The sequence below is a fragment of the Mya arenaria genome, chromosome 3 (genome assembly GCF_026914265.1).
Source record: "Mya arenaria isolate MELC-2E11 chromosome 3, ASM2691426v1".
Classification (NCBI taxonomy): Eukaryota; Metazoa; Mollusca; class Bivalvia; order Myida; family Myidae; genus Mya; species Mya arenaria.
In genome coordinates, this window is record NC_069124.1 from 80,371,414 (window position 1) to 80,384,366 (window position 12,953).

The 12,953-nt window shown below is 35.5% G+C and overlaps 1 protein-coding gene across 1 annotated transcript in view; it reads right to left on the minus strand.

Annotated features, from left to right (window-relative positions):
- Window positions 1–629: 629 nt before the first annotated feature.
- The window catches only part of LOC128226635 (DNA mismatch repair protein Msh3-like), a 42,277-nt gene continuing 29,953 nt past the window's right edge, over window positions 630–12,953 (minus strand). The window contains exons 17-21 of the mRNA XM_052936597.1: window positions 11,944–12,101; window positions 9,611–9,797; window positions 3,328–3,454; window positions 1,359–1,518; window positions 630–1,197 (exon numbers count right to left, since the gene is read on the minus strand). Of these exons, the coding sequence (XP_052792557.1) occupies window positions 1,113–1,197; window positions 1,359–1,518; window positions 3,328–3,454; window positions 9,611–9,797; window positions 11,944–12,101 (717 nt within the window). The 3' untranslated portion in view covers window positions 630–1,112. The remainder of the gene's footprint in view (window positions 1,198–1,358; window positions 1,519–3,327; window positions 3,455–9,610; window positions 9,798–11,943; window positions 12,102–12,953) is intronic.

The following is a 12,953-nucleotide window of genomic DNA, read 5'->3' on the forward strand; positions in this document are numbered from 1 at the left end:
TGGCATAACCAACTCTACTGAATATGCATATATGCAGCATTTCACAATGATAAACTTGTTAGTGTGGCCTTGACCTTTTAGTTAGGGTAGCGGGAGTTGCACATGTCACAACATCTTTATGTACTGAACACATTTGCCAAGTAATATTAAAATCTCTCAAAGAATGAAACATGACCAACTTTACTCTATGTACATATATGCAGCATTTCATATGATAAGACTTGAAGTGTGACCTTGAACTATGATGTAGGGTCTAACGTCATCTTTATGTACTAAACACATGTGCAAGTTATTATTACATCCCTGACTAGCATGAAAAAGTTAGTCAGAACACACCAACAATACTCTGTGCATATATGCATCATTCTATAAAGATAAACCTACAAGTGTGAACTTGACCTTCGAGGTAGGAACATAGGCCTTGCATGCGGCATGTTATTTATAGGTAATGAACACATGTGCAAAGTAATTGTTAAATCGCTAATGTTACAGACAGGACAGGGAAAACTTGATGGACAGATGCATGGACATTGCAATTTCGATTTTTGGGAGATAACAGGATCCTTAATCTAGACCATACTAATAACCCTGATTTCATTAAAAACATTGTGAAAAACATTACCTTTAGCTTACATTTATTACAAAAAATCAACACAAGTTATGTCTTCTCTAACATTGATAAACTATATCAAAACAATAATTGACAAAAAATTTATTTTTGTCAATTAAAAACACTTCCTTCTGACCATCATATCTAAGAAATAATCAAATAAGACTCTTGGACATTGCCAAAAAAAAAGTAGGCAACAACACGATGACATAAAATACCTAACGTTTAAGCCCAATGCCATCTGGTTAAGGTGAAAGAAACATTTGTAGTTTGTTACTTACATTTTAGAATAATATTAAGGTAGAGCGATCTAGTTATGATTATAGGCATCTTTTAAACAAGCTTGTTTGATATCTGCCGAAAAAACACTTGCAAATCATGTAAAATAATTACAAACTACTAATAGTCTCAAAAATTAATTAACATATATATTGGGTGTTCATATTTGCTGGTAGTTCCACTTAAATCACACACACACAAATGTTTGTTATACTTTTCACAATCATGCAGGACTTTCAAATGCTGCAATTATTTTCCGAACATCTGCTTTTCCCAGCATCAACTGTCGAAACAGAGAGTGACTTTTCCTGAAAGTAGCAAGTACTTAATCAAACAAACTACTAGTTCTGCATTTTTATTCTTGGTTTAACCAGTATTTATTTTGATAATATAATAAGTTCAAAAACACATATAATGGCAAGTAGACAGATAATCACAAAGCAATATGGCAACCCTACATCCTACCCACCGGTGTTGTATCTCCCTGTCTTCCATATCATGTGACTGGCTTGTTGCCATGGCAATAATGGACTGTGGGGTACCAGCCAAGCGAGCTACATTGAGACCATAGCTGCGTGAAGCCATACCACGGACAAGCTGGTACAGAAATGTTATAACCTCTCTGGATTCTGAAAAATATGGGAAAAATACAATGTATAAGGATGAATTTTTACTGTAAAAGGTTTTAAATAAACTTTACGGCATCTCTGGGACAGTGATTATGTTGACAATGTCTGGGACAAGTGTGATCATTATACATCGCTTAATTAACACCAGAGTTATGCCCCTTAGACTTAAAAATATAGATGGTTTATTTCCTGTACAGACAAAAAAGGTACTTATAATCAAAACCTAATAAAACTTGGATATAATGTGGCACAAAGGGCACAATGTTCATCACCGTTTACATAATCATTTATAATTTTGAAGAATGATTCACGTAACACCAGAGTTGTGCCCCTTCTTCATATACATTCAGTTGGTGTAGACAATAATTTAGGTATTTATCATCCAATTACAATAAAACATATGGACAGTGTTGATAGGCAATCTGTTTCAGTATAGTTTGGTTGTGGGATGAATCGCCCTTGAAACACCAGAGTTGTGCCTGTTTTCATGACAATATAAGTGTGTTTGTTTCTCGTTTTACCCCTTTTAACAAACAAATTTATGTATCTTATTTGACTTTGATAGGTGCTCCCAACAGCCAAAACTTCTTATTCTGTGGATTTCTAGTTTCTACATCAATGCTGTTTGCAATGAAAGCAAAGGCAAAATTATGAAAGCAAGAGTTATGAGCCTTGCTCAACATGTGTACCAAGTTTGGTTTAAACAAGAGAGTGCCATGTTGTCAGGAATATTTGGACTATTGAATGAAGCATGCAAGGACCAAAATGACAGCTGACTTGTCATTGACATTGGTTGCCTGTGAGGCAGTTTTAAGATTAAGACCATTCAAAGTGTGAGGATAGTAGGTAAGAATGATGCCATACCAATGAGGTAAGAATGAAGAGGGCTAGTCATTCTTCAGTTATCAATCAGACAAGCTTTTTGTGTTGAAGGTCATAGTGACCTTTAGACCTGATGATCCCAAAATCAAAAGGGGTCTTCCACTTATCACACCCATCCTCCACGTAAAGTTTGAGGACCAAAAATCTAAACATTGTCTTATTATCATTCAGACAAGCTTTTCATGTTCAAGGTCACTGTGAACTGATTTTGACTCTATGACCTCAAAATCAATAGGAGTCATCTACTGGTCACCTACCAAGCTAAATATCAAGTTTAAAGGCTATGGATGCAGGCATTGTCGAGTTATCACACGAATTAGCTTTTTGCATTAAAGATCACAGTGACCTTTAACCCTAAAATCAATAGGGGTCATCTACTAGTCAGTCCAATCATCTAAGTCATGTTTGAGGGCCATGGGTGCAGGCATTGTCGCGTTATCACTCGGACAACCTATTTGCTTTCAAGGTCACCTTGACCTTCACCTTAGACCTGATGACCCCTAAAATCAATCAAATTGATTTTAGGGGTCATCATCTTGTCAGGCCCAGCCCTTATGTCAAGTTTGTTGACCACATGTCCAGGCAATGTTCAGTTATCACTTGAAAAAACGTTAACTGTTTCGCGTCAAACGTCACTGTGACCTTGACCAATGACCTGATGACCTCTCAAATCACTAGGGGTCATCTACTGGTCTGACCCAACCTTCATGTCAGGTTTGATGACCATAGGACCAATTTTTTAGTTGTCAATCGGACAACCTTTGGTCTACAGATGGACCGACAGCCCGAACGACATGTGCAAAGAATATACACCCTCTTCTTCGAAGGGGGCCATAATAACTTTGATATTTTTTCTTAGAAAAACAGACAAGCTTAACTTGTAAATGTAAGATTCAACAACACAAACAAATGAAAAAGTACACTTGCCATCTTTGGTGGTGCTTTCTTCGTGAACGAAGAAGGACATATGATAGTTTGACACCCTTCCAGGGAACTTGTCCTCCAGCTCTGCCAGGATGGGGTAGTGTGTAACGAACAATGTAAAACAGTCCACCTGCACAGATTACATTGATTATTTACATTGCTAAATGTTGTACTACTGTAGGATAAAAAAAGGCTATTCATATTGCCTAAAACTCCATTTCTTTATAACCAGTGTAGTAATAATTTGAAGTTAAACATGACCTCTTTTGAAAATGAACATAAGTTGAGTAAATACTTATTTCTTTTAGCTCAACTGTGGCAAAAGCTTCTAAAGTCTTTTTCAATGGTAGCAAACAGTATTCAGATGTCCATTTTTACAAGCTATGAGAAAGTTCCTTTGGTGAGGATCAAACCCACACTCTCATGGGTGAAAGGAGGACACCTATTCCACTAGACTACTGTCACCCTCTCAAAACAAACATTGAGAGTATACATTGACCTACAAAGTCAATGAAAACTCATCAGAAAAAGGTGAAACAAACTCAAAGAGATGAACAACCTACAGGTTATGTTTTTGTTCTATCCTTGAATAATGTAATACAATGTTCACATGTTTGATAACAACAGCTTAAACTGGAGTGCACTCCTAATGTTTTCAATATTATAGTTTATATTTGGTATACAATAATACTATCTCCCAATAAAATAGGTTGTTTAAGTATATAAACCATGACTAATGGAAATTTATATCAAGCCAATACCAGATCAACTTGTCCGATCCCATAAGGAACGCTGTTTATATAATACACAGGAGATGTTCATGAGATCTAAACTTACCAATGACCGCTAGACCAATGACAGAAGGATGACTAATCACTGAAGGTGCAGAGGACTGTCATGACAGATCACAAGGGTCAGCAGGGCTGTACTCCTTGTGCCCTATGGACAGTCTGGCAGCCATGACAGTTCCATAACAACGATATGAATACAACTTTAAAAAAATAAAATCAAGCCAAAACTAAGTGCCCAAAACATGAATGATTATTATAGGCCAAGGGAATGGATCTCTTTTATAGGAGATGTAAGGATTATTAATGTTTATCCAATCATGGAGATTTCAAATATCGTCAAAACATACATGTAAGGTGGGTGGAGAACCCCCCTATTAAGTAGCTGGCGGTAAAAAATAAATAAATATCATTGAATGCAAAAAGACATAAGCTAAGACAAATGGAAAGTTTGATAATATTCATAAACAAATGATAATATTTTAATGTTAAATGAGAGTAGTTGAACAGAAGAATCATCCAGCAAATATCCAGGCCATTATTACTTAAATTATCAATAGGATTTAGGCCCCTTTTTTGTTTTGGTATAATGTGTGAAATGTTATAAGACATTAAAGGGAATTTTCTTCATGATCATCACCATGAACTTGATTTTAGGAAGTAAAATCAAGATTAAGTAAGACAATGGCTTAATGAAATAAGCTACTTAAGCTTGTTACACTTAAGAACTTTCGAGAAATTGGGGCCAGGTGAATAATGAAATTATTGCAATACAATACGAAAGAATTTCATGAAAATGAACTTTGCCTTCAAAAATGAATGATTGCATGATAAAAATCTTTTATTTTAAAACTAATCCTTTCAATTAAACACATTAGCAGTCACAGACTGCTATATCTCTGCCGAATTAATAACAGTATCAACAAAGGAAAAAGAAAATAAATAAATAAAAGACAAGTGAAACAATACTGCAGCCAGAGTTGTGGTTTTTAGACCATCTGTGCATGCGCGCAGGTAGTCTTAAGACCGCAAAATCCAAAGAACTACTTCTTTTCAAATCGTTTTAACCCATTTTTTTGTCTCAATGCGCTCTATGTTTAGCAGAATGACGACGAAATCATAAAATTAGATGAGTTGTATTGCAGTCCGAGTATGAGTTCTTGCTTGTTCGGCTATTTCCGCGCTGTATTTCTGTATCCCAGCGTTTTATTTTTAGCAGAATATAACTATTTTTAGATGGTTATATTTATCAGATTAATGTGGGTCAAATGGAGGCTCTGGTAGGAACGTAACTTACTGATATTTACTCTGAGTTTAGCCCAAGATGTTCTAGAAATTATTACCGACCGCAAGTGTCCCATCGCCTGCAGGGTTTGTTATTATAACCTGGTGTGAACCTGAAGCACGTTTATATGTAACGGTGTATTTTGATATAACTTTTATGAGATAAGAAACAAAAATTAGATTGTCTGAAAGTCAAAATAGTTTTATCTCAGGTTTCGCGTTGCTAATGCTTCAAATACTATGATTTTCCTGCTATATAATAACAAAATAATATTCATTCTATGATTTTTAGGCGTATACTTTACTAATAAGATGTTTTCATTTTTTTTGGCGTAATAGCTTCGTTCCGGTGTATTCTTGGCATAGTTTTGGACATAAGGCTTCCAATTTATTCTAATGCACCAGAGAATTGTAACCACGGCCTCCTAGGTCAGGGGAATAGCGGGGACTTTGACTTTTGGTCTAGCCCAGCCCTGATAAAATCCCCGCCCTGCGAGTACGAACTGGAAGTAAAATCCCCACCAAATGCCCCCACACCCTAGGGCCCTAGGTAAGGCTCATGTTTTTTTGTGATATCGGAACGGAATTGTATTTTCTTTATATCGAAGCATAAAATAAATTAAATAATTTTTATGTTTAAATCTGCGTTAGGAAGTCTGGATTTTTTACACTTAACATTTTTTTCATATATATCCAATATGGCTGCCGCTGTTTCTGCTAGAGCGGGGTTAGCCATTTCTCAGCCACCGGCCAAATGTCAGATCGAAAGTTGGCTGTTTTCTGGCCGTTTCTTGGCCAAATATGGGCCGCTCTGTTTAGACATCATGTTCAGAAAACAACCCGGCCAATTTTCAGCCAGTTTATGGCCATGGAAATTGCTGGGAAATGGCATTTTTGTTTAGGTTTTCATTGAGACTAGCCGTAATTTTAGTTTTCTATAATTATTTTAATAACTGGATTTTTGGGGAAATGTTTGGTAATTTTACAAAGATTTAAAATGAATGACATTTATGCTGTGGAGTGTCATTTTATTTTCTACGAACTTGGAACATTTTGGCATTTATTCTTGTTAAAAAATACATAACTTAGATAGTATTTAACTTGAGAAATTTTGTACTTTTCTTCAAGATATGCCCCGGACTAAACTTTAAGCATGAAAATTAACAAAGGGCAATAATTTTAAACTATGAAAGCAAGAGTTACTGTTATTGTGCACTGCACTTGCCCTCCATGAGATCTATCTACATATGAAGTTTCAAGTTGATAACTCTTATATTCTACAAGATATGCCCCGGACAAAACTTTAAGCATGAAAAATAACAAAGGGCAAAACTCTAAAAATATGGAAGCAAGAGTAACAGTTCTTGTGCACTGCACTTGCCCTCAATTAGATCTATGTCCATATGAAGTTTCAAGTTGATACCACTAATAGTTTAGGAGATATACCCCGGACAAGCGAAAATGGGACGCGGACGCCGCCACCGCCGCCGCCGACGAAAGTAACCCCTATATGTCGTCTTTTCAGGCGACACAAAAAAATCAAAAAAGAAAAGAAAAAAATATGAAAAATCCATCTTATTTTTATTCTTTTTTCTCCACGCTCATTTTTCGACATCTTTTTCTTATTTTTATTGCCTCCTCCTGGTGCTTATTTTTGTAAAAATTCCCGTAAAACGAAAAAAACAAAAACTTGAAAAAGCACAATCATGTTTCCATTCTTAGAACAGACAATTTCCGATAATCTAAAAATAGTTTCAACTACATTAACTGACCGATTTTCTAAAAATAGTTTCTACATACATTAACTGACCACATGTTTGTCCTCACGGCGGGAAAACCACCATCTGCATTTTGATAAGAATTATTTCTAAAGTTGCTCGTAAAAATAAAATCATTTTCCTTAAACAATTAAAACGTGTATGTTCATAAAACTTGCCTTACATATGAAATATAATCAAAGCACTGAAAAATCTTTAGAAGCGATTGAAAGGGGCATGCATTGTAACTTTAAATACATGAGGATACGTCGACTGAAGTGATAAGGTGTACATTTTCAATGGAATTTTTGCGGACGTTCTTTGTAAAAAAAATGTAATGTGTATGTTCATTAAAGGAAATGATATATATGATGTATTGCATTTTCCTATCGTATGATATCTTATCAAAGCAACGAAAACTCTTGAGAAATGATTGAAAGGGGCATGCATTGTCACATTAAATACATGGGGATGGGGGATTACAACGATTCAAGTGACATTTACATAAACAAAATGACATAAAACGCCATAAAATAGATATATATATTGTTGTTTCCTCGCCCAGTGTGGGCACAAGCGCTCTTGGCCCTTGGCACATTTTCCACTTTTTGTGCATTGCACTTTAATACCCTGAATGAGATGTATCTGTATATAAAGTTTGAAGTCAATACCTGAAGGCATTTGGGAGTTTTGCTTCTGAGTAAAAATAATTATGAAAACTAACAAAGGGCAATAACTCAAACCATATAGCGGCCAGAGTTATGGTTCCTATGCACTGCACCTCTGCTCAATGTGTTCTATCTGTATGTATGGTTTGAAGTGAATAGTAAATTAACAAAGAGCAATAATAAATACAACCAGAGCTATGGTTCCTGTACAATGCACTCCTCCTAAATGAAATCTATCTGTAAATGCTGTTTGAAGTCAATACCTCAAAGCTCAAGACAAAAAATAAGAATGGAAATTAACAAAGGGCAATAATTAAAAAAATACTGCAACCAGAGTTGTAGGTCTTGTGCATAGCACTTCTCCTAATTGAGATCTATCTGTATATGAAGTCAAAACCGCAAAGGCTTTTTGACTTATGCTGCGGACAAGATTGTACACACACTCACTCATTCAAAACCCATTCTGGCTCAATACTTTTTATGGGGACAACAACTCTGTCTGAAAGTGACAAGTAAAAGCTGAGACATAGATTTTCACAACAAATTCCCTATAGGATAATTGACCCAGTGTGTGTATACCACGTGATCAGTTGCATCATAAATGCTACGTCGGAAGGCAATATTTTGCTTCGAATGAAGACTTTAAACAAAGATTACTTTCCTTTATCTTCACCATTTCAATTGAAAAATAGCGCAGTCTACGCCCTTTACCGAGCCCGGCCCTCGTTATTTTACCAAAGTTTGATTGAGAGTTTAGTTTCTTAAAACACTTCGACAAACCTTTTCACAATACGGCCGTATGACAGAGCACTGTCAAAGCTTTATTTTGGAAACAGGTTTGTCGAAGTGTTTGATAAAACTAATTACCTTATCAAACTCCGGTAATAAAATGAAGAAGGGGCTCTTTAATCGTCATAGACTGCCGTTTGTTTCATTTAAAATGGTATAGTTAAAGAAAAGTTATCTTCATTTTAATCAAAATGTTGCCTTCCGACGTAGCATTTGTGACGTAATTTATCATGTGGTATACACACACTGTGAACACTAAGTGTGTCCAAGACCTTTGAAATAGTTACAGTTGAGACACAAATTAATACTATTAACCTCTTTCCAAATAGACTTGACCTTTGTAGTGAAAGCAAGAATAGTATGCACAAAACCTTCCCATGCTGCTGAAGAATTCTATGAAGTTTGATTAAAATCCAATCACAAATTATTACTATAAAATCCCTATGGGCCTTCAAGGTGACTTTCATAGCATGAATGCTTTACAATATAAACACTCCCATGCTGCTCTACAAGTTTGTGAAGTTTGATCGAAATTGAAATGAAATTTAGTGAGTTATAACTGCGATATAACAGCAACATACTGATGGACAGACTAATTGGAAGACAATTGGACAGTGTCATTCCTTTTGCCTCCCTTGAAAGGCATAAGATACAAACGTAGTTCTACATCAATCATTTCAACTTTTCTAGTGTGAAAAAGCACGTCATTTTCAAAAGTAAACATATTTAAAAAAACATGTTTTGTTCACCAGATTGATCTGGAAAGTATTTACTTTCACAACCAGAATGCTAAAGTGTGAACAACATTATCTTCCCTTCATTTTGCAGTTGTAATGCTTAATAAAATCATTCTTCCATCTTTTTTCAGAAAGCATAGTTTTACAAGCCTTTTGAGTTAAAAAAAAAAGTCAGAAAGGCTTCAGTTGTGTTCAGAGCAAAGGGTTAGGTTATGCAGTCTTCTGTTTATGTCTTTCTCACTCCTGAAGAACACTCTTCTTACCTCCTTAACAAAGTAGTGCAGTGTGGCATGTGCGATGGCAACACCATCGTGTGTGCTGGTTCCCCTTCCGAGCTCATCCAAGATGACAAGAGACCGGGATGTTGCTCGCTCAATGATCGATGAGGTCTCCTCGACCTCCACCATGAAGGTACTTTGACCACGAAATATGTGATCTGCAGCGCCCATTCTAGCGAAATAAGAAATAAACATAATTTTATGCAAAATTCTATAAACATATTATTAGTATCTTGTTTTAAAAGATTAATGCTTTAATGAAGATTTAACTAGCAATTGCTTTGTTAAAATAGTGCTTATCTACTCCATTGTGTGGTCGTAGCTAAATAATAATCAAGGATGGACATTAAATTTGTAGTTTTGGACTGGAGACAAACTATCATAGTGGTCATCTACCTGGCTAACCTGCATACCAAATATGAAGTTCCTGGGTCCAACCTTTCTATAGTTAGCAACAACAAAGTGTGAGGTACAGACATTTGTGACCAACAAATCTTTTTGTACGTCACTGTGACCTTGATCTACTGACCTCAAAATCTGTAGAGGTCATCTATTAATCATGACCAACTAGCATATCAAGTTCGAAGTTCTCAGGCCCTAGGGTTCCTTAGTTCTAGAGCAGAAACCCTTGTTTTCCACCTCAAGGTCACCATGACTTTGACCTTCTGATCTCAAAATCAATAGGGGCCATCTATTAGGCATGACAAATTGGCATACAAAGTAGGAAATTCCTGGATGCATGTGTTCTGTAGTTATTAAGCAGAAACCATTTTTCAGCTTAAGGTCACTGCAAACATATCGTTTATTACCTGAAGGTCACAACAACCTTGATCTCAAAAGCAATAGGGGTCATCTACTATTCATGACAATTCGCAAGTTCCTGGACCCAAAGGATCTTAGGCATTAAGCAGACCGTTCTGCTTTTTTACTCAAGGTAATCTACTAATATCAAAATCAAAAGGGGTCATCTTATGGTCATGACCAACCTGCATACCAAGTATGAAGTTCCTGTGGCCAAACAATCTATAGCTATTATGCGAAATGAAGTGTGACATATGTACCTACGGGAATTTCATATTCACATTTAAGGGAAAAGCAAGTGTTTTAGCATTGGAAATAGTGCTATATTTCGGCCTCAGAAAACAACAACATAGAAAACAATTTGCCTAAAAGGATGTAAAATGACCATATGTAATGTTAATTGTAGTTTTTCAAAAAAATGTGCCAAATTGTGTGCAATCATAACGTCATTTCAGCAATGAGGTCCTTAATAATGTGTCCCAGCCCTGAGCTGGCTTATGTTTGATGTAAAAAAAGGGATTCAAATTCAAAGCAGTGGAAAAGGAAAACAGTGAAATATCATTATTATATCAGTGATAAATCCCCTTAAAGCACCCAAAGCATATACTTAAATATTAACAAGACGCCAATGCGGCAACGCCACAATAAAGCTGGATTTTTTTTTTGACGATGCAATTTTGCAAACCTAGGATTTGAGCTAGAAACCTAGTATTTTTAACCAAATAGACCCATATTTATAATTATCGGAGATATCATTCATACAAATAACATGATCAACAGAAACTATTCCATTTGTATGAGGAAAAATAAACATTTTATGAATACATCAGCTTTTCCAATAAGATCTGTTCCAGAGACCTAGTTTTTGACCCTAGATGACACACTTATCATCTAAGATGTCATGTACACAATTATTTTAATTTAATTAATTTATTATAAGTTAATTAAAATTTAATATTTTGAAAAATATGGGTTGATATGAAATTCATGATTGGGATGTGTGTTTATAAAATAGCAATTGAATTTAGTTGTTGACTGATATTGATAGGTTTGGTAAGCATATAAAAAAAATTATGACATCAGGAAAATATTTCCTAAGATTTGACCTACTGACCTAGTTTTTTATCTGAGGTGACCCATATTCACAAATGTTAAGACAACATGTAGACAAATATTCTGATCAAGTTTCATAAAGATTTGACAAAAAATAATGAATTTTTATTACTGTGGAATTCTTTCTCCTAACATTTGACCTTGATTTTGACTGGGATGACCCATATTAAAGATCTTTCAAGTTATTATGCAGACAAAAATTCTTACGAAGTTTCATAAAGATTTAAAAAATTGTTGAATTTATAATGTGGAAAGATTTGACCGGTTTTCGCCATTCTATAACACGGAATTTTTCAATGAAAAATCTGCATAATAATAGCAGTATGATTTTCACAAGATTTATGTAAGACCTTCCAAATTCCCTAAACTAAAGAATTATCATATTCCCAATACCTCCCACTTACCTGGTGTATATGCCATCAAGGATGCCAAGTGTAGCAGACTTGGCCGGCACGTAAGAGCCTATCTGGCCGAGCAAGGCAATGAGGGCCACCTGCTTGATGTAGCAGCTCTTCCCTCCCATGTTCGGGCCAGTTATCAACATCACTTTCTCCCTATCTGACTAAGAAATGATAAAAGTCCATGAACTGATTTAGTACGAAAAGTTACGACAAATGTGAGTGAACCCTAAATCTTCATAAAATTGTGATATCATATATTTTTGTCAGCATGACATTTTGTTGTTTTCCAAGAATATACCTTTAATGGCTCAATAAACTTGTAGATTTTCATTTTTTCAAAACAATCAATAAAATCATATGACCTTAGACCTCTAAGTGTAGTCATATGACCTTGGACCTCTAAGTGTGAACTTGACAAAAGCTGGTTGTAACATGCACTCAGCACATCATCTCAATACGATGAACATTTGTGGGTAGGCAGAGCAGAGACATTATTCCACTTAAACCTAAATTTTATGTGGTTTTAAAAGAGACAAGAGGGCCATGATGGCCCTAAAACGCTCACCTAAGCAAAGGGCCACAACTCTGTGATAAAGCATTAATAAAAATGTTGCAATTTAAACATATCTTAACTGATGATGATGCCTTGTTTTATACTTGTAAAGGGTTATGCAGTGAAGCTATCTGTAAAGTTTCAGTGAACTTGGCCTGGTAGTTTCAGAGGAGACGTTTTTTAAAACAAAACAGGAAGTTGACCAGATTGTTGTTGTTGTTGATCAATCGTGACCCCTTGTTGTATTTTTGTAGAAGGTTACCCAAGGAAGCTTCCTGTAAAGTTTCATTGAATTTGGACTGGTAGTTTCAGAGGAGATGGGTTTTTAAGCAAAACAGGAAGTTGGCCATTTTGTTGTTGTTGTTGTTGTTGTTGATAAAGCGTGACCCCTTGTTATATTTTTGTAGAGGGTTGCCCAAGGAAGCTTCCTGTAAAGTTTCATTGAATTTGGACAGGTTGT